The following is a 22,076-nucleotide window of genomic DNA, read 5'->3' as shown; positions in this document are numbered from 1 at the left end:
ATCAGTAGTTTTACATTCTCTCTGATTCTCTCTTCAGGCTAGTGCCAGTCCTTTTCGGTAAACTTAGTAACTAGTTCCAGTTCTCTACAGAGTTCATGTCTAATTTTATCATACTCTTCGAAATACATCAAGAATGCCGTTTGTCCTCTATTAAATTTCTTTTGCATATTAAGCAGGTTCTTTCTTCTACCGGGATTAATATCCCTTTATTTTAATATTTCCCGGTTTGTATACGCAATGAATGAACCCCTATTCGCAATTTCGTAATACTTATTCTCTGGCTGGGTTTCAGATGGTCTTGAGATAATCTTCTAGTTGGTAGTCATTTTTAATTTTTTGTGCGTAAATATTTCTCTAGAGTTTTCAGAACTGTTACTGCGGGTCTTTGGCAAATTTTGAAAATAGTTTTTGTCTTAGTTGCGTCTTAAGGGAGGAACGAGCATTCTTGATATGTTGTCGATTTACTATATTGCTTGTGGAGGGCATTCGTATCAACTATCACTATTTAATACATCAAAAAAACTTGCGCAACAATAAGCTCCATTTAAGAGAGGATTGTTTGTTTCATGTAAGAGGCTTTGCCAGTAACTAAAAATTGAAGCCTTTATGTCTATAGTTAAGGGGTTCCGTCCAAGTTCTGCCCTACAGGCTATGTTTTATGTGTACCATAGTGTATGGACTTGTTCAACAGTGCTTTTGTCAAAATAAGTCTTGTGTGATAATAATTCAGGTTCCCCAATCTCGCATTCATATAATAGTATAAGTTTGACAAGAGCATCAAAAAGTTTATTCCTAATTGTAATTGTTGTCGTATCGGAATTAGAGAACGACCGTTTTATTATTGTTGTTATTAGTCCTCCTCTTGTATCTTAATATTATAGCTTAGTCTGCCTTGTTACTTAGCAGTAAAAGTTATTCTTACTTTTTGTCATCCTGGCCCGCCTAGATTAGCTTTACTACCTGCGGCGCCGAGGAATTGTACGTGAAAATTTATGCAAACACCAAATAAACTTGAAAGTTGAAATTGAAGATAGAACTTTGTAAGCTTTTTTGCTATTGCGAATGCGTGAGGTATAACGACCAGATAATAATAATTAATAATAATTAATATTTGTATGGCACAAATTAGCATGTGTATATGATCAAATGCGCCTAACAAATTGTATATGTAAAAAATAAAAAATAATTAATTAAAAATAGTTATTTACAATTCTTACAGTCCTTACATCGTATTGTAAGCAACTCTAAATACAAATGTCTTCAATTTGGACTTAAAACGTGTAAGATTATCCTCGTCCCTTATTGCGCTCGGCAGTTTATTCCACAGTGATGGTGCAGCAGCAGTAAAAGCTGTCACTGTCACCGAGTGCCTTCTTCGTTTTCGTGGATAGTGGTACTAACAAAAGTTCAGAATTTGGTATCAAGATCAAGTCATTTCTATGCCTAAATATGTTTGTCTGTCTGTCAAAGATATGTTATGGCTCCATTGTCCCCATTTAGGTATAATATTGTTATATTTAATTATATTTTAAATTTAGGATGTCTTTTCTCTTTTGAAACATTAAATATGTGTATTTACTTACTATTTTTGAAGTGGTTTCATTTTCTAGGGTAAGTAAATACTGTATCTTATCCTCATCATTTAGGTTTTTGAAAAAACATTGTGTGTTGAAATGAGATAATGCAGCTCATTTTTAATGTTATTAATGAGTGAGTGAGTGAGTGAGTGAGTGAGTAAGTGAGTGAGTCAGCGAGTTAGAGAGTGAACTTTTGAACTTATATATTAAATGGTGATAACAAGTACCGTTAGATTATTTATAATTTCGTCTTGTTTTATATTTGATATTTTAGCGTTTTATGACTCCACCAACTGTTCTAGTAACCCCTTCTCACAAGTTAGCCAAAAGACCCCAGGATGCCATGGCGCTGTGGATTCAACATCCGAATGTGGACAGTTTCAATCTTTGTGTCCGTGAAACCAAGCTTTTTGATGGCCTACACCAAAACATAAAAATTGTGAGTAATTACTTTTTATTGCTATTACTATTATTATTATTATTATTATTATTATTATTATTTTTATTATTATTATTATTATTATTACTATTATTATTATTATTATTATTACTATTATTATTATAATTATTATTATTATTATTACTATTATTATTATTATTATTACTATTATTATTATTATTATTATTACTATTATTATTATTATTATTATTATTATTATTACTATTATTATTATTATTATTACTATAATTATTATTATTATTATTATTATTATTATTACTATTATTATTATTTTTATTATTACTATTATTATTATTATTATTATTACTTTTATTATTATTATTATTATTATTATTACTATTATTATTATTATTATTACTATTATTATTATTATTATTACTATTATTATTATTATTACTATTATTATTATTATTATTATTATTATTATTATTATTATTATTATTATTATTATTATTTAAGGTATTGCTTCTGTCCTCTGTAGCGTAATTCTTTGTCTTATAAAGAAATAAACTCGCCCTTTTCAAGGGTGAGTTGGAGGGGAATAGAAAGTGTCCGGACTTGACTTTGAACATTCGTGCCTATTGGAGTGAACGTAGCAATTAGCACACTTTGTGACTTTTCCTAAAATTAATCTAGGGACACTTCGATTTTGAAACCTTATTGTGAAATGATTCTCTTAGAAATCAATCGAAAATGATTTTGACAACGATGTTCCTTCTTCTTCTAAAATGTCTTTGTCCTTTGATCAAACACTGGTACTTTTCTTCTTTTACATTTTGTTAGTTTTATCATGGGCTATAGGAAACATGGGTTTCGACTAAATAAAGATTACATTTTATCTCAAATAAAGTTGAATTACTCACAATGAAGTAGTGTTTTGTCTTTTCTGATCGTTGCTCCCCATTTATGTCAGGTAAAATAGCCCTACAAACCCTGCGTTTGACTCAGAACAAGCGTTTGTTAAGTCTTGGTAACCTCGCTTCGTACTCCAATCCCAGGCGCGGGCGCTAAGCGCGCGAGCGTTAAAATCTTTCCCAGTTGAGCGCACGCTTAGCGCCCGCGCCTGAGATTTCAGTAGGACGCTCGGTTACCAAGACTTAACAAATGCTTGCAAAGTAGTTCTGAATCACTATGGTGCGTTGTTAGGGCTATTCTAAAAGAAATAAATGAGGAAAAGCGACCAGTAAAGACAAAAGAGTACTTCATTGTGAGTAATTCAACTTTATTTGAGATGAAATGTAATCTTTATTTAGTCGAAACCCATGTTCCCTATAGCCCATGGTTTTATTTATTGTTAGGTCAATTCTTGGATGTATTGATGATGTGTTGGAAAACCGGAAAAATCCAAATGAGATGGTGAATCCAGAAAGGCGGCACTCAAGATTAATGGCTTAAATCCCAGGCCATTTCAGTCCATCGCCCCATTTTGTAAACGTAAATTAGGAGACAGTTTTGAACAGTCTGGTCAACTACCCAAAAGATCTTAAAAAAACTGAAATGATAGGGTTATATTCGATTCAAGAAAAGGTCAACTTAAGAATTCATTTATTTTGCTTTCTTGTAGAACTGGTTGGCATTTACTAACCTCAATCTGGACAATTTTACCCTGACGAACAGTCTGTTGTTTGCAAACATTACCTCACCATCTCACAGAGATAACTATGCTTTCTGTGAGGTAAGGAAAGTAAACAAGCAAAATTACTAACTTTCATCATCATCCTATAAGTTTATGCATATTTATTTATTTTCTCTTATAGAAAATCAACTTTACAGATCCATTCTTTGTTCCTCCTGTGGTAGTCGTGACGCCTAAACGCAGTTATAGCAATTCGTTTCTGTCTGCTGGATCTGGATGTGACGCAATTGCTAGCTGGGTTGAGGTATTTTATTTAACTTTGCTATGTTTATCGTTGATCCAATAAGCAATTGGTTAAGAGAAAGGAAGTAAGCACGATTTTACGTTATCTCCTGAGAATACAAACAAGTTCATTTATCTATTTTCTACTTGCTTCAAATTTTTTAACAACACTGGATATTGTTGTTGTTGTTGTTTTATGCCGGATTTTGAGGCCACTGTGAGAAGAGATCCACCCTTACTAGACACTTAACTCACTTAAGTAGTCTATGGTCTGGATTTGAAGTATGTTCGAAAAATATAAATCATTCACGAATTTTCGGCTTTTCTTGCCTAGAACGGGTTGAAATTTTCCCTTATTGTAAAACTAATTTTCAAACAAGGTCTTTCTTGGATCTTATAATAAGTTTTTGGTCGGCAGGCTTAAAAATCAGTCAAAATGCTTTCAAAAAGCAAAGAAACGCAACTAAGATATAAAAATGTGAACTTAAAAGTGGCAAAAAATGATGCAACTCTATCATTGATATAGTCTGCCTAGACCAAAGTCTTTTAGCTCCATCTCAATTGGCCAAATAACTAAGAGACTTGCGGAAGACATATACAAAATGTATCCTTTGACATATAAGAAATGTACAAAATAACATATACAAAATCAAAAAACCAAAATGCATCCTTTGAAATCCGCAAGGGACAGTGAAAAACGTTCAAAATCAGCGCGGGTAGAACACCTTCCCCATCGATTGATATCGGCCTATATAGCCTTAAGTTATGATTGCCACGGAGAAATAAAATACCAAGGATATTTAACTTTAATTTTGTTAAATGCCAGGTAATTGTATGCGAAAAGTCACAAAATGAGGTTGTTTCTGCTTGAATTTTACTTTAAAAAGCCCTTATTATAATTTACACCACTGCTATCTCTTGCCCCCCAAAAATTAAACAATTCTGTTCAATTTTAGCACACATCCACAATGGAAACAGAAATTTGTGTGAAGCACTATAACAATGATGTCAACAATAAAGACGCCATCCAAGTTGATTACGTGGTTATTGGAGGTACTTACAATCAGTTGTTACTATAGACCAAGCAACAATTTATGTATATCGTCCATGTCGACAATTGCTTCTCTGGACTCTTCTTTACCTAAAATTAAGGACAAAGTCTTTGGACAAAATCTCATTGACGTTTCCTTTTTTTTGGGTTGAGCCCGTGTACCCAAATAGGTTACTTGTCTTCTGGAGAAAGTGGTGGGAAAATACTATGTGATTGACAGTGGATAGCATGGCTTCTAGGTCAGATCATGATACACTGAGAATTGCATATATTGAAGTATTTGCCCCAATTCCTTTTGTCTACCATTTCAGGTACATTCATAGCAGATATGATGCTAATACTAATACGCTTGTACACGTCTCCATGTTGAGGGGATCGAGAAGAATGTATTTTTCCTCTGAGGGTTTCGGGTTTTGACATCTTCCATAATACCAAGCCAGATATAATTTTTATTTATCCTCCCTGAACTCAATTTCCAAATCTACACGCTCTCCTACTGCTTCCAACCGGATGTTTTACTTACTTGAAGACTAACATTCCTTCATTTGCACACATTTCTAGACTTGGATCCATGTTTAGACGTCACGTGCGATTACCACTGTCTTTGTAAGGCTTTTGGGCCTTCCGATGCTCGCTGTGTCAGTGTTGAGAACTGTCCCTCATTTCAAGAACCAATCTGTTCCTCAAATGGTACGACTTATGACAACAAGTGCCTGTTTGAACAGGAAATGTGTTTGCTGCAACTGAATTTTACAGTACAACATCCTGGCAGCTGTGAAGGTATGCTTAGTTACATATAGGTTGAATTCTAGATACGTCTCTGAAGACTCCAGGCATGTACATTATGCAAACCAAGAATAGGCAATTATAACAATGTCTGCAGCATTATACTCTTTTAAAAGATGCGGATCGGGACACTTATATCACGAAAACGTGTTTTATATTTGAGAGGAAAGATGTTGTACTTCGACACATTTACAACTATGGAGTTCCTCTAAAGGCTGTCTTGAATTAAGTCCAAATTAAATTAATGGCTAAAAAATTCAAACTCCAACAAACTTAAGAACTCGACGTCATTTTACTTTATAGTCGAAGATGATCTAAAAGGAGATTTGGCGGGATGCAGGATCTGGCTTATTTTGGGACCGTTATTCCATATGCGAGTAGAAGAGGGATGCATTATCATTATAATCCAGAGTGGGTGAAGGATTCTATCTTTGTTGAGGAGTATCGGGTATCGGGGGATATAATAGGAGAATACGGGGTTAAAATTTGACATGATTGACCAGCATTTCATAATACAATGGCAAATGAGGATTGCCCTGTCAATTATCGATATTGCCAATTCTCTATTAATTCAGAAACCAAATTTAACGATTTGGCTGGATCGGAATTTAGACGCAAAGAAGGGCGTGATGGCGAAAAAAAAAAAAAAAACGAGCAAAATGGCGCAATCTGAAGACCTCTTTGTGGACACGCGTACAAAGCATGCGTTTGACGGAACCTTATAAATCTTAGTAAATTACTTTTTTTAATTTAAAGTAAAAGGGCCATTTTGTCCTCTAACGAAGCATTTCAAAAGTCTCACTTGTGTTTACATGGCAATCCGCAATTACGCCCTCATATTTCTTACCTTTCTTTTTTTAATATTTCCAGTCACTTAAGCTGATTTACGTTTTGTATCATGATAACAGGATTTCCATTTCAACGCGGTCGTCGTCACATGCCACATATTCCATCACTGGGGTACTCCCATTGTGAAGCAATCCGTTTCCAACCTTATGTTTTCTATCCTGACAAACCCATTGATGTGCAGATTACTGTCAATCACATTGACACCAGTGACAAGTCCTTTGTCCATGATGCCTCAGTTTCTTGGGTTGAACACGTAAATTACCATCAATTCACTGCCTGTGTGATGGCAGCCGGTTTCAACGAACGCAAATCTAGTGCTAACGTGACCGTTGACTGGATGGGTTACCAGGGAGCTCCAGTTGGTGGCGTCAGTGGAGAGGTGCGCATATCGCAGTGGTGGACTGGGACGACTTGTGAGACTGTGAATTTTCCCTCGGTAAGTGATTTGTTTGTTTCGTTTCCTTTAGTTTAATTTTTCTTTGTCATGGTGGGAAGGGAGGGGGTTGCTGTTTTCAAGTTTTTTTCCCTCAACTCAGAAGTGTACATTTAACCATGTCTAGACCTGGGTTTCCTTTGTTTTTAGGGGGCGGAGGGAGGGTCTGGGCGGATTCCATCCCCACCTTATAAAGGCTAAGACAGTGACACTTGGAGGATAGATAGTTCGCCCAAAGATGTTTCGTTTGAGGTCCACAACGTTAATTGACGACGTCATATAACGTGCTAATTTTGTCATAATTTCCAATGGCAACCATCTTGGATGCACCACCTTGGATTTCTGAATATATTATCCCAAACTTTCGGAAAGGACCGAAATTGAAAAAAAAAAAAAACAAAACAAAACAAAAAAAAAAAACCAAAACCAAAAAAAGAAAAACAAAACAAAAAAAAAAAACAAAGGTAGTCAAAACTAACACAGGAACACTATTATGAGCTAGAAATCCAAAAGAATACGTTACGTGAGAAAAAGAAATTTACTTCATCTTAAAACAGAAATTTTTACTTTTACAAAAACAAAAAACAAAAAAAAAAACAAAACAAAAACAACAACAACAACAAAAAAAATAAAAACGTCTGACTTGGTTGCCATGGTATTATCAAAGTGAATAAAACACTTACCTACCACGTCAGATGTTTTCCAAATAAATCTGCTCAAACATTAATAAAAAAAATATTTCATTTCAAAGTCGCCGTGTGTAGAATCCCCACCCCTAACCGGTCTAGATAGTTTAAGGCCAGAGTCACACGATAGATTTCTTAATCGTATGCGACATGTCGAGGAAAGTTTGCGCGTACTCATAACAAGGTTTTTCCTGTTTCGATTATTTACTAGTTGATGTACGTGAGCTATTATTTCGTTGTCGCTAACATTGACTTGTTGAATGTCAAAGGAAGTATTGACCGACATTGTGTAATCGAACCTTCACAAAAATGATGTATTTAATCAATAGTCGCTAGTAAACCGCATGTATAGATTAACACTATGATTGTCAAACAAACCGATGTAACAGGAAATTAGTGGCCACGAATCATTGAAGAATGTGTAAAACAAAATTGGAACTTGTCAAGTTAGGTTAAATTATCTTACCACTCCGGATTTACGTATCTGGGTGTGTATATCCGCAGCAAATAAACGAAGCATTTTTGTAACTCTTAGCCAGATGGGATCGAGATAGATCGTAGAACAGAACGTGTAATGTTAGATTGTGAAGAATAAAGTTAAGTTAACCGAAAGTATACAGTCTTAGTCTGTAGAACCAGCGTGTTCAGAGTTTCTTGTGAAACGACATTAGCCTGGCTCGAGTATTCAGACTACTGGTTTGAGTTATATTGATATGATGCACTAAAAACTATAAAGGTCTTTTACGTTAGCCGGGTAGCATCGGTATAACTAAACCGCATAATTATTGTTCTCCCTTTTTTTTATTTACTTTAATCTACAGGGTAAGTTTTCAAAGAAACCTTCAGTTTTAGTTACCGCCGCACACCACCATGCTGGGCTAAAAAGAGATGCTGCTAGTGTTTGGTTGGAGGACCTCTCCCAATCTTCGCTGAAAATATGTTTGAGGGAACTGCAAAATTACGCAGGCTCTCATGAAGATGTTTACGTGGTAGGCACATACAAATTTCTATTGTTTTTCCCTGCTTTTACGTTTTGATTTAACCCAATTCATGGGTGCCACATACGGCATTCTTACCGACTGCACAAAGGGTAAGGAAGAAACTGGTTTCAGTCAAAGGTCTTCTTTATTGAGTTTTCATAAGATTACATGAAAAATCCCTCTCAAGAACACAATATTTACACTTGAATAAGGTGAAGCGCATCAAATACATGTAAAAAAACTAATTTATTATATAAAATTTGGTGGTATACCGAGTGGTAGCAAATCGATAAAAACGCTATACCGCCAGTGACCATATCATTTTTATACACACATGTGTGATATCATTTTTGACCAATCAGCTCGCAGTATTTTCGCGCGCTGTCAAGCACTTATGGTTTTCCGAAGGGTTTTCCGTCGTTTGGTCTTTTGGGAGTTTTGGAGTTTGTCTTTTCGCGAGTCGAAGTTAAGTTTATTCTAAAATGGAGACAAGCAGATTTGTCGAGATCACAGATGAGAAACTGATCGAATTCGTAGAAGAACAAGAAAATTTGAATACAAAGAGGAAAACTGCGTACGACGTCGAGTTATTCAAGAGTTTGATACAGACATCAAATCCTGGCTTACTTGGTTCAACATCTGTTCATGAGCTTTCGCCGCAAGTTCTGAACGACCTCCTTTCGAAGTTCATCTTTGGCGTTAGAAAAAAAGATGGCTCCGACTTTGAACCAACAAGTTTGAAAGGTTCTCTTTCAAGCATCCAGAGATATCTGAACAAACAGAACTACGGCTTCACAATTTTTACTGACGCTACGTTTAAAACTACAATGGCTACCCTCAAAGCAAAACAAAAGGATCTAAAAGCCAAGGGAAACAAGCCTAGGACATCGAATAGCCTAACAGACGAGGAAATTGAAAAACTTTATGCTTCCAAATGCCTAGGGATTGAAAGCCCTCAAGCCGTTATAAACACTTTGTGGCTAAATTCGACCATACATTTTGGCCTTGGGGAGATGTCAAACTCAAGCAAACGCCCGACGGAAAAAAATATTTAGAATTCTCGGTTGAAAGACAGACTAAAACTAGAACTGGCTCTGACCCTAGATGTATGCGAAAGATTAAGCCTAGAATGTACTCAGCTCCCGATCTACCAGCTGAGAGAGATCCAGTTCGTGTTTACAAAATTTATGCAAGCAAGCGCCCGGAAAGCATGAAAACGGATGACTCCCCATTTTACTTGGCGGTGAATAGTCTTCAGCCGTCCAGCTATCAATAAGAGCTTGGTTTAAAGCACGACCCATCGGGGTAAACAAACTCAACAGTTTGCTAAAAGACATGGTAAACGAGGCTCGTCTTGGACTAGAAAACAAGCGATTGACTAACCATAGTGCTCGTAAGCACATCGTACAGAAGTTGAATGACAACGAAATACCTTCCACGCAAATCATGCAGATCACAGGACACCGGAATGTTAATTCCGTAAACAACTATTCGTCCTTGTCTGACAAGCAAAAAGAAAAAATATCTAGTATTTTGTCGTTCAGAGGCCAGAATGACAAACAAGAACCACACGCCTCCACGAGTACAACCAAACTTGCTACGGAAGAATATCAGTGCATTCGTAGCCCTGAAGGACTTCAGATGCCTCTAACAGGGCTTGGATCGTTAGTAACCGGAACAATTGTTGGAGGAACATTCAACATAAATGTAAATTTGCAGCAGAATACTTCTCCTGGTAAACGTGAAAGCACATTTGAAATTAGTAGTAGGAAATGGAAGCAAGTGAGGGTAGTTGAAAGAAGCGATGAAAGCCAGGAGTAAGCTTAATAGAACGGTACGTTCAGATTTACTTGTTACTGTTAGCCAAATTTCTAACCATATTTAATATGCCATTAGTTTATACCAAGGACGTACCTGTTTATACATTTTCTATTTATATTGATTTTATTTGTGGCCTTTTCGCTTAAGTCTTACTTTGGATTGAAATAACTCGGCTTGGTTTACGATTGATACTGTAAGCTTATGTACTCAATTTCAAACCTTAGTTTTTGAAGTAAAGAATAAGGCATCTCTTATTGTGATGATTTTATATAATGAAAAGAAAATTACATGGTCGCTTGGAGATACGAAATTTCTCTTCGAATGTTGAAAAATATTTCACTCGAATATTTTTCAACATTCGAAGAGAAATTTCGTATCTTCGCGCGGCCATGTAATATCCTCTATTTATCAGTTAATTACCCTATGTGGACTTTTCAAAACGTCCCATCCATCATTTTAAATGAAAATATTGATGAGTAAAGTGAGTGCAGGCGTAAAATTCCGTGGAAGGCGACGGCGGGAGCCTCTGCCAGAAACTACGCCCAATATGGCTGCGATCCGGGCGAGTCATTTTGTAACTAGGGTGGTGTGCGTACTTATGTCATGAAAATGGCGAGTGTTTGTGAAATTGTCATGTTGTGCGATGTGGGAGATTTACTCACGAAAACTTACCTACATGCTTAGAAATCGGGGAAAGTTTGTTCCTCTCATAATGACTGTTTAGAAAACGCTTTTATTTTGCTGTGATGCCTTGAATCATCACCACAAGAATGAAATTCAAGTTACACGAGCGGCGATCGTGTGGAGATAAAAGAGTGCATGCAAAGAAATGATTTATTGAGGAAACGTCTGCCAGCTGAGACCAAACAAAAACTGTCAATTCAGTCTTAAAAGAGACTAGAGCAAGTAAGCTTAATGTTTTAATCAAAGCGTATTTTTTTCTATACTCCGAAACGACCAAACTTGATATTTTAATCTTGTAAACAAGTTTAATCAGAAGAACTTATAATGATCTTTCGGTGATTTAATTAGCATTTAGTTCTCACGGAAAGGTTGTTATTTACAGTAATGAAGCAACTGTCTTTTAAAATAAGGTTACTGAAAGGCTTAAAGGCCTTTCAAGCCCAGAAAAAGCAATTATTTGTTCGTGACTATTGTTGACTTTCACGAAGCGAAATGTACTAAGTCCACTCTCCACGGGTTTCAGGGGGGGCTTCGAATACAAACGATTTTGCTTTTTTCTAGAAATTGTGAAATCTCACCTTAAAATTAACGACCGCAAACTGTAGAGACAAAGTAAATGCTGACTTCCGTCAAGAATGAAACTGTCAAATTTAGAGATGACCGAGAAATCTATCGATGTACAAGAAAACGACATGCTTCTGGCAAAGGTTCGCCGCCAAGTCAACCCTCTCAGCTTTTGCGCCTGCACTCACTTCGTTCAGCGCATACACATAACACCCCACCGAACCTCCGCGGAGGAGAGAGGCGTAAACATATTAAGAGCGAGTTTACAAACCTGCTGGGGTTTATTTTTCGAAATACGGCCGATTTTTGGATTTTTTTGAGATTTTCGATTTCGCCCGTCGGACGGCTGAAATTAGCCGCCTCACAAGGGAAAAGCGACCGCACGAAAAAACTGCTTCACGTAACCAAAAAAGCGATTCTATCGGCAATCTAACGTTCAATTTCTCTAAAACGGACATCTAATGTCCCATTTACGACAGATTTCGGGTTCTGAAGTTTAAAGTCAACACTTATCAAGAGAATTCTGAATGGTCAGTTGACAAGAGCTCACGAATGTAAAAATTTACAGGCAAAACTAAAATCGAGTTCTTGATAAGTGGGAATCCTCCAAATTGCCCCAAATTCTGGTTTTGAAGCCTTGAGATATAATATTTTCACGTACATTAAAAGTTTGGTTGGGTTTTCTAGCGAGCGCTTCAAAATGAGTCGACCGATTTGAAGAAATTTGTGCTAAAATTGACTTAAATTGACCTTAAGGGTGTTTGTTTACATTGACCAGTCGCACCGATTACATTAAAATGAGCCCTCTGAAATAACTCGTTTTCTCATACCTTAATTCATTTGAGAAGAAATTTAACTTACCATTGTTTAATGGAGTCGAATTGGAGTGTGGGTTCTTGACTATCTATATCTTGCAGCGGCAGAATAAAGCTGATGGCGACTGCAATCGGTTGTCCAAACTGAATCTGATATACACTGTTTCGGAAACTCCTTTGTCGGATTTGCTTAGAATTCTATCTAAATGTAACAAACGCTGCAGTTCTTCAATCAAATGCCTGGGTAAGTTGTTGAGCCATCTGAGAGACTGTGACACACTCAGATCCGGTAAACTGTTTGGTCTGGACCCGAACGGTCGATTGCGTGACAGATTTTGAAACACCCCACAGGCTGACCTCAGGAAATTTTTGCGGGAGTTTATTTTTGCTTTTTGTCATGTGTTTCGCGGTAACTAATTTTTTGATTAGGACAGCGTGGCTTTTCTATGATGAGAAACAATGGATTTGATAACATCTTCGGTTTTTAACAGGAAGCCATTAAGCTCCTGGTTTTTAATGAATATTTGCAATCGAAATAAGGTTTTAAGACAATACTTTGTGTACCGTATGTAAAACACATTACTGTAATCAGTGTCGATTCATCACAGATGCTCTCCAAAGTGGACTTTTGTAAACGTTTATCAAGTAACAAGCGGCAATTCTATTCCGGGGGTGGGTGTGAGGGGTGAGGGGTTGGTGGTAAGGGGAAGGAGGTGAGGAGTACGGGTGAGGGATAGGGAGTGAGGAATGAGGGGTACGGTTGAGGGGTACGGAGTGAGGAATGAGGGGTACGGGTGAGGGGTAGGCGGTGAGGATCGTCATACTGTATGATGCTTAATGTTGATGCAAGGAGAACCTCAACGTATTTAGCCACATCAACGTTCCACTAACAAACTGGGTTCATCTAACAAAAAGAGTAAGAGAAATTGCAGGTGTTCCTTTCCCCTTTTGTGCTAAGACGCATCAATACCTGACATTCACTCAGTAATGTCGCTGTTATTTGAGAAAGCGAGAGTGTTGCGTTTATGCACGTAACACAATTTTTCTGTGAACGAACTAGAGCTCTTACATTATTGCTAATTTATTTAAATTCAATTCACACACATATTACCTATAAGGTGCTTAATAAAATTTGGTTCCAGATATAGCAGCCCAAAAACCCCTTTCACTTTTATCATGGTATCTAGACACAACCGCTTACACTGGTTTTTCGTTTTTCGTGCCACATTTAGAGGAAAAGTAACAATTGATCTCTTTTTAGGAAGAGAAAAAATTAAAATAGGTAAAACTTCCACTTGCTAAACGATTACCATTGACAATGCATATAATCGACGAACATTGATTAAAATCGATTTAAGTCGATGCTCACAACTCTTTCAATCTTCGATTTTCATCAGTTTCCGATATCAATCTATTTTTGCGATCGATTTTATAGATTATGGAATTTTATTGATTGAGCCCGCTGGGACCAAAAACATGCAGCCCCCTCGGAAGCATTTATTTAACATTACCTAAATTCTTGCAGTTAGCCCGAGCCGAAAAAACCTAAAACCATGGCTACCCCCGGGAGGAGGGACTCAAAAAATTTAATACGGATTTTTTCAAATTTTGTCGCGTCGCCAGCGCGAGATGAATATAGCACGTGTAGCCGCGGCTTAAGCAAATGCCACAGAGCTAGCAAACACAATGGCATATCGGCTCAAAATTATGATTGGTCAAGAAAACCTCCAATCAGTATGTATTTGAGTATTCCCCGATAATGATTGATCGTTTAATCAATCAGTCAGTCAGTCAGTCAGTCAGTCAATCAATCAATCAATCAATCAATCAATCAATCAATCAATCAATCAATCAATCAATCAATCAATCAATCAATCAATCAATCAATCAATCAATCAATCAATCAATCAATCAATCAATTTGCCCATTCCAAAGTTATTGCATGAAGGATCGTTGATTAAATTACACTTTGGCAGGAGCCCTCAGCAAACCCTTTGGGGCTTTACGATGAGAAGAGCCACTGATCAAGTTTTTCAATTAAACATGGGAGATGGCTGTACACAACATGAACATTTTGCGGCGGGGGGAGGGGGGGTTAATTGACCCATGTTAGGGTAAAGGGGTGTCGCTGGAGGCTTGAACCCTGTCCCTTGTATGGAAGAAAATAACCCTAAATAACTACTCTGTGTAGGAATAATATCTAGTCGTTAAAATGATCTTATGTTGGCTTATGACCTGCTAAATAAAAACAGACAAACGTCTCCGATTTCGGGTTGCGAAATACTCGACGATACCCTGTCTAGGTAGGCTCCAGACCCTGATTAGGACAGACTCGCTTGAAATTATACACCGTGTTCAGGGTGTGTGTGTGTGTGTGTGTGTGGGGGGGGGGGGGGGGTGGCAAGAACCATACCTGGCGCGCACGCTACCCGTGTCTTAGATCTGTCCTAGCCCCTTGCGCGCGTGACCCATCTCGAATTCTTTTGCTCAAACGTCTTCCACCCCGGCACAGTAGTCACATAGCGGGAGATCGGAGACGCGCAGGTCTGTTAACCGCATTTCAACAAACAGGTAACTCTAAGATAAGCGAGGACCACTTAACAAACAGTATCTTCTCTAGTCGAATATTATAGGCGCTTCGTTGCAGTCACGTGATCAAGCTGCCGTGTGCGTTGTTTTTTGTATTATTACAAGGTCCACCGGTCCACGGTAGGTGGAGCATTAGCCACTTCGGCATATGCCGCTGATTCATTAAATCTTCAATCAGCAAATTTCGGTTAGTTCTGATGCAAAGAGTGTGACCGTTCCCAGGCAGTGATTGTTGGCAGTACCGAGAATAAATATCTGTAACAGCAAAGCGGTTGGGTGGCTGAAATATCGAGGGGGGGGGGGGGGGGGGATTTGCCAGAGTAAAAATTGAGTAGCAAGAATCCTAAAGAAAACATATCAGGTACAACGTAAATTACCAGTCAAAGCTGGCAGGTATGTCAGAGTGAATTGCGTGACGGATTGTTGTCACATGCATACAAACCAGCAGTTTCCTATCGCTTGTTATCCGAAACGCTGATATTTGATGTCAGTTCCAATTTACCACAACCAACAAGAAAATAGGAGTCAAGTAGTTTTGGAAATGGCTTTCAATATAGCACAGGTAGTTTTGTATTATATACCTTCATCCTCTCTTGATTATATAAAATGGCGGCCACAACAGAAGTGCGTGAAGGAGCTAAGGGAAAAAGAAGCTTTGTTCGTGTCCCACTAACACCGGAGCGCACAAATACGATCCCGAGCAAGAAACAGGCAAACACGGCAAGGGATGGAATGCAAAATCTTCAACCCGAGATTCTTGAAGCTCTCAGAGAGTGTCTTGGATGAGAAGCTTGATGAATTTAGCACTCAACTAAGCGCCATGATGGATGAGAAAACAGCTGACCTACAGGAGAAATTTGAGGGGGTCAGGAACAGCTGTTGCAGATCAAAGAAGACTCCAACGAGACAGTCAACCATGTTGAACATGATCTACGAAAAGACATCGATTCAACATGGGAGTGTGCTGTTTGGAATGAACAGTATTCTCGTAAGAATAACATCAGACTGCTTGGCCTTAAAGAAGAACCAGACGAAAACCTAAAGGATAAATTCATTTCGTGTATGCAGGAAAACCTTGGAGAGGAGGTTAAGCCAGAGGAAATTGAAATCATACATAGAGTTGGTGTAAGAAGAGTAACTGATCGCAACGACCAAAGGTCAACGCAAATCCCAAAACCTCGAGTTGTCATCGCCAAACTGGTATCAAATAAAACAAAGATGTGTCTTCATGGAAACGACGGCAGCTCAAGGGGAAAAAGCTGGTTATACTGCAGGAGTACCCAACGAACATTTTTTCGGATTTCATCTGCAATTGACGTTGACGATATGTAGACGTCTCATAAGATAGTTTTGGTTAATATTTAACTATCCTGGGAAAAAAATATCCGCTCTTCAGAGCCAGCAAGCAATAGAATATTTTCTTCGGTCGCCAGCCAGCATCCATCAATTGAAGGTCTGTTCCCAGTCAGGGAGATATATTTAGCTGTAGGCGCCAGCCAACAGCATTAATCATGGTAAGACCTTTCCCAGCCAGCGTTAAAGCATTTTTAGTTTTGCCAGAAAATAATTCTTTTAACCCACCCCCACCCCATTCTCACCCCCATTCCCGCTTCAAATGTAGTTTTCCTTTTCAGTTAAAAACTCGTTATTAAGGCTTAACTGAAACACTTGTGGACAATAACTAATTGAGCACATTTTCATGCCAGTGATTTATGACAAAACTAATCAATATACAACATAACAATGTTCCCTACCTCCATGAAGATAATCCAAGTTACAGTTAGGCACACTGCCTTTTCGATGGTTGAGGTAGGATGAAGTAACACAATTTAAAACCCCAAACATGGCACAGTAGTTTCTATATACAACGCGACAAACCAATTGAAATAAACCCATGGCGCATTCATTTCGACGGACGACGCAGTGTACCAACTGAAATGCCAAAATGGCACAGTCATTTCGATGGACGACGCAGTAAACCAATAAAACTACAGCTACACGCAGGTATTAACGGGGGAAATGACTTGACCTTAGCAGGAAAGCTGTAACATTACCAATAACCTGGAAACTGACCCAAAAACCGCCTCGCTTATCTTATAGCGGGGACAGCTGGCTAATCAACATTTTAAAAAAAAGAAAATGCTTACCTTACACCTTCTTTAATTCTTGAAATGAAAAGCTTGTAAAGTTGTAACAATCCTTTAATTTCTATCAGCTAGCGAATCCTTTTTGCGTCACTTGTTTGTTTACTACTTATTTGACTTTTATTTTAGTCAATTTGTAAACACCAAATTTATTTGTATTTAGTTTAGCATAGACATACCTGCCCGCCTCGACTAGCTTCAGCTATTTGCGGGTAGGTAAGTGTTGTTGTTGTTGTTTGTTACATTTCGATAATTTCTGACATTATGTACAAAACAAAAAGGCAAACAATTGCCTACCTTAGCCTGCCTCTTCTCTGATAAACACGCTTTGGTCACATTCCCGATCTAGTAACATTATAAAATCAAACATAGAATCAGTAAAGTTTTCCAACGTACACGTAGGATGCGAAGAAACGTAAGGGATGGCCGTCCTAAATTCTAAATTTGCTTCGCTATAGTATGTAGCGAAACTTTTCGTTAACAGCAAGAAAAGCTTGATAACTTAGAACCATTTCCTTCAAAGGAACAGTTTTTCCCAGCCAAAATTTAGAACCAAGAAATGAAATAGAATGTCTATTGTAATTCATGAGATTAATGCTCTAGTTGCCGACGTCGGAGAGGAAAATTTTAATTTTAGGGCCGTACATAGCGCGGGGGCAGAGGGGGCAGCTGCCCCCGCCAGGAAAATGCATTTGTTTCTAACATCACACTGATCACAAGAAAATCGACTAATTGACTGAAAAAACATTCCTTCAATGTGAATTCCAAATAATTATTTTGGAAAATCTTTTGCGGCAAAAGCCAGTACCGTTTTTCTTATGAAAATAATGATTTTGTCAGTTTGGGCTGCCTATGGTTAAGAATTTGGTGTGAATAAAGACGAACAAGCCTACGCCACTTTCTGGCGCGTGTTTTAGCCTTTTTAAATCTAGCTTATACAAGTATTTTTCTTTTCAGAGATAAATTGGTTTTAAAAGCCTGCACTGCACGCAAGTATTTGTAGCGGGTTTGGATTTAACCATCATATGTTCATCATCCGACAGGTCATTCGCGCCTAATGATTTTTGAGTTTCCTCTTTTGAATTCTCTTCGTTTTGAATATGACCTCTTATTCCGTGTGTTCAACGACGGTGTTTTTATGCCACATAGGGCATTTCAGCTGGGTTTGGCTTGGCTCTTTTTAAGTGCTTGATAGTTTTAACTGCCTTTCTTGTTGAGATTTGGCAATATTAGGACAGAAATTAATCATTGCTTGTATCATGCAATGAGCTTCATTCTGTAATTGTTGCAATGCCGGGCCCGGCTAGTGTTTGTCACAAGGAGTTGTGTTTCTTGGCACGGCTATTTGGTTTTTTGGTTCTCTAGTAATCGCTGTAGCGTGTTATAGAGCTTTGCAACGTGTCACAGTAATACTGAAAAGGTTTGAATTGTATTTAAATAACGACTGTGTTTTTGAAAATGCTTCGCTCCACTGATATAGTGCGTTTGAATTGTGGAAGCTCAGTGATTTTCTCTCTTTGTTTACAGCAGTGCATCGACTGTGTTTTAAAATGAGAGACAATATTTGCTTCAAGCTAAACAAGACGTTAACTCCATGAAAAGTCATGAAAATTTAAAACAAAAAGCATCGGTGTGTGTTTTTTTTCGCTAAACGTCGTAGAGGCAACTTTCTGTGTAGGAGTGAAAACCAACCTAATGTCGAACCAGAAACACTGTCTGCATACGGTAGACCCCTGTGAGGGGTGTGCGGAGTTTGCTCCCCACAGACAAAAAATCCTAGGTACGGCCCTAATTTTACTTTCAGTGAACAAAAATAACGCAATTTAAACAATGTATTAAGGATTAATAATTAATCCTTTTTCAGTGTTTTCAAACTAAGAAATACTTGCATAATGGCACCGATAATTAGTGTTTGATTTCTCGGAACTCACGCGCGTAAAAGAAAGTAATTCACTTTGAAAGAAATTGCATTATTATTATGCTTTCATTGATTATGAGTAACAGACACCAACGCAAGCTCAGAAGAGGTCACATAAAAGGTAGTCTGCAACCATAGCAACAAGGACACAATAATAATACAACGTGCTGATTTCTCGAAACTAGCGAACGTAAACTGAATTTCCAATTATTGACTTTGAAAAAAACTTCATTGTTATTATGCGGTCATTGCATTATGAGTAGCAGACACCAACGAGAGCTCAAAAGAGGTCACATAAAAGGTAGTCTGCAACCATGGCAACAAGAACATAATAATAATACAACGTGCTGATTTCTCGAAACTGGCAAACGTAAACTGAACCTTGAATAATTGACTTTGAAAGAACCTGCATTATTATATATTATTGTAGCGTTAGGTTATACCCGAAGGGTATCCCCCCTAAGTAACTATTGTAAACTAGTCACGTGATCAGTAGTGTTAGAACCATGTGCTTGGTTTAGTTTCTCGTAACCTGTGATTAAAATATGGCGTTACGTTGGTGGCAGCGGTGAGAGAAAACGAACTTAACAGAAACCTGTGGTCAATGGAAAAGTTTTGATGGTTTGTGCGACCGAATTTCAACGTTGTGTGGTTCTGTTTCGAATTTTTGCTTGTGTGTTGTTTGCAATGGCGGAAAACTCAAAGGCGGATACGGGATTCCAAAGGATGAGTTGTTCGACGCCAACTAACCCTTTCAAACCGGGGAACCAGTTTACACCAGCAATTGATTCATCCCTGGATTCATCAGTAAATTTTGAAACTCCACGTCGCCGAATTCACTCTGCAAACCCGTTCGGATCGGAGAACTAACCGGACAATTCTTCAGCTGATTTGTTAATACCCCGCCGAAAGTTTACCAAACCTGTTAAAAATCCTACGGATTATGATGGTACGCAGTCGCTACGAGATTATTTGAAACACTTTGAGCGTTGTTCTGTTGTTAATGGCTGGAGCAAAGATGAAGCTGCGGTATTCCTGGCCGCAAGCCTTCGCAGCAAAGCTCAAAAAGTGCTAAATGGCATGTCTGATAGCGATTGTCGAAATTACGCGAAGATTGTTGACAAACTGGAGCTTCGGTTCGGTGTCGAAAAACAACGTGAGTTACATCAGGTGCGTCTACACAACCGTAGACAACAGGAACATGAAAGTGTTCAAGCTCTTGCTGCAGATATCCGCTGTATGTCCAGTCTGGCATATCAGGATTTATCTCCTGACACTCAAGAAAGATTTGCCGTCCAGTATTTTATTGATGCTAACAAAGGTAAAGACGATCGGCTGCGACTACGCAGAGACAAACCATGCAGCATGGACGAAGCCTTGTCACTGGCTTGTGAACTTGAGGCATTTCGTCTCTTGGATGGAGATTGGCGAAGAGGCCCGGTGAAGGTTCGCTCTGTGGATGAAGCTGTAAGGGAGCCTGATTTATTTAAAGCTCAGTTGGAAATGTTGCGTAATGACATTCAAATGCAACAACAACGTCAGGAGACTCAGCAAGTCGCTCTCCAACAGTTGGTTCAGAACATACAGCAGCTCACTCAGTCAATGTCTCTGAACACACCTGGAAGCCAACAACGCCTACCTGCTTCACGTTATTCCAGTCGATGCTGGTATTGCAACGAGTCTGGCCATTACCGTCGTAACTGCCCAAAACACAAGTCTCTAAAACAAGCCGATCTGGGTTCGGGAAACGCCAGCAGGGTGTCGCCCACGGGCCAGGGGGATGCCAGAATGAGAGTAATGTTGGCCCCGCAACAAGACCTGATGTGAACAATGCTCCTCCACAGTCATTGTCAAAGCAGGACATTTCACAAGTTTATTGCCAGTCTTTATTGGAGGAACTCGTGTTATGTGGTTGATAGACACTGGTGCTGCCTGTTCAATTTTGTCCTTTAAGATTTATGATTCCTCACCTGCTAGTGTCAAGTTCAGTTTGAGTTCAGCTAACCCTGCAACTGCTCTTGCGGATGGTCAGCAAACAAAAACACATGGTGAGGACATGTTGTAGTGCGTCTGGGTACTAAGGAGTTTCAAATACATGTGCTTGTGGCTGAGATTAAGGATGAGGGCATTCTGGGTATGGACTTTCTGTCACAAGCTGATTCTCATATTGACATTGTGAAAAATCAAGTGTCGATTAATGGAGAAGTGTTTGATTGTTCTGATTTCAGGAACCAGCCTTTTAGCTCCAGATGTGTGGTGCGACGATCAACAATTATTGACCCTAACACTGAGGTGATTGTCCCAGTTACTGTTCACAAGCGTTGTACTAACTTAGATCCAAAGGCCTCTCAGTTAGGCATGCGATTGTTGGAGCCTTGTCGCAACTCTCATTTGCAACAAAAGTGCCTTTATGTTGCAAGGATTCTGGTGGATGTTAAAGAGGACAGAGTGGTTTCTTTGCGTGTTTTCAATGTTTCTGACGAAGTTGGCTGCCGAGACTATGGTTGCTCTAGCTAAGCCAGTTGTTGATGCCACTTCCCTGAAGCTTTATGAAGAGAGCGATGAGCGTGTTGTGGACCAAGCTCGAGTAATAAGTCAGCATGTATCACAAGGAACATTTGAAAGGACTCTACCAGAGCCCTTACAAGAACTTCTTGGAAGGAGCACCGAGTATTTGACTGACAGTGAGACTGAGAGACGGCAGGAATTACTGTTCAATTACCAACATGTGTTCTCCCGGCCTTTCTGACAGGGACTTATGGTCCAGTACAGAATTGAAACAGGTAATGCCCCTCCAATCCGGAAGATTAGAACTTATAGCTAGCAGGATTCCAGCTTGATTCTGATTCTAGCTCTCAGAG

The 22,076-nt window shown here is 38.5% G+C and overlaps 1 protein-coding gene and 1 pseudogene across 2 annotated transcripts in view; both read left to right on the top strand.

Annotated features, from left to right (window-relative positions):
- LOC146458668 (uncharacterized) overlaps nt 1-22,076 on the top strand; it is a 61,587-nt gene that overhangs the window by 8,340 nt on the left and 31,171 nt on the right. For both annotated transcript variants that reach the window (XM_085090509.1, XM_085090508.1), the window contains exons 3-9: nt 1,852-2,016; nt 3,602-3,712; nt 3,795-3,917; nt 4,852-4,948; nt 5,508-5,726; nt 6,641-7,017; nt 8,522-8,689. In XM_085090509.1, the coding sequence (XP_084946635.1) occupies nt 1,852-2,016; nt 3,602-3,712; nt 3,795-3,917; nt 4,852-4,948; nt 5,508-5,726; nt 6,641-7,017; nt 8,522-8,689 (1,260 nt within the window). The remainder of the gene's footprint in view (nt 1-1,851; nt 2,017-3,601; nt 3,713-3,794; nt 3,918-4,851; nt 4,949-5,507; nt 5,727-6,640; nt 7,018-8,521; nt 8,690-22,076) is intronic.
- LOC146458669 (uncharacterized) lies at nt 19,726-21,869 on the top strand (annotated as a pseudogene).

This window comes from Pavona decussata, unplaced genomic scaffold, assembly GCF_977016875.1.
Source record: "Pavona decussata unplaced genomic scaffold, jaPavDecu1.1 SCAFFOLD_232, whole genome shotgun sequence".
In the NCBI taxonomy this organism is placed as follows: domain Eukaryota; kingdom Metazoa; phylum Cnidaria; class Anthozoa; order Scleractinia; family Agariciidae; genus Pavona; species Pavona decussata.
This window is presented reverse-complemented; position numbering and strand designations above follow the sequence as displayed.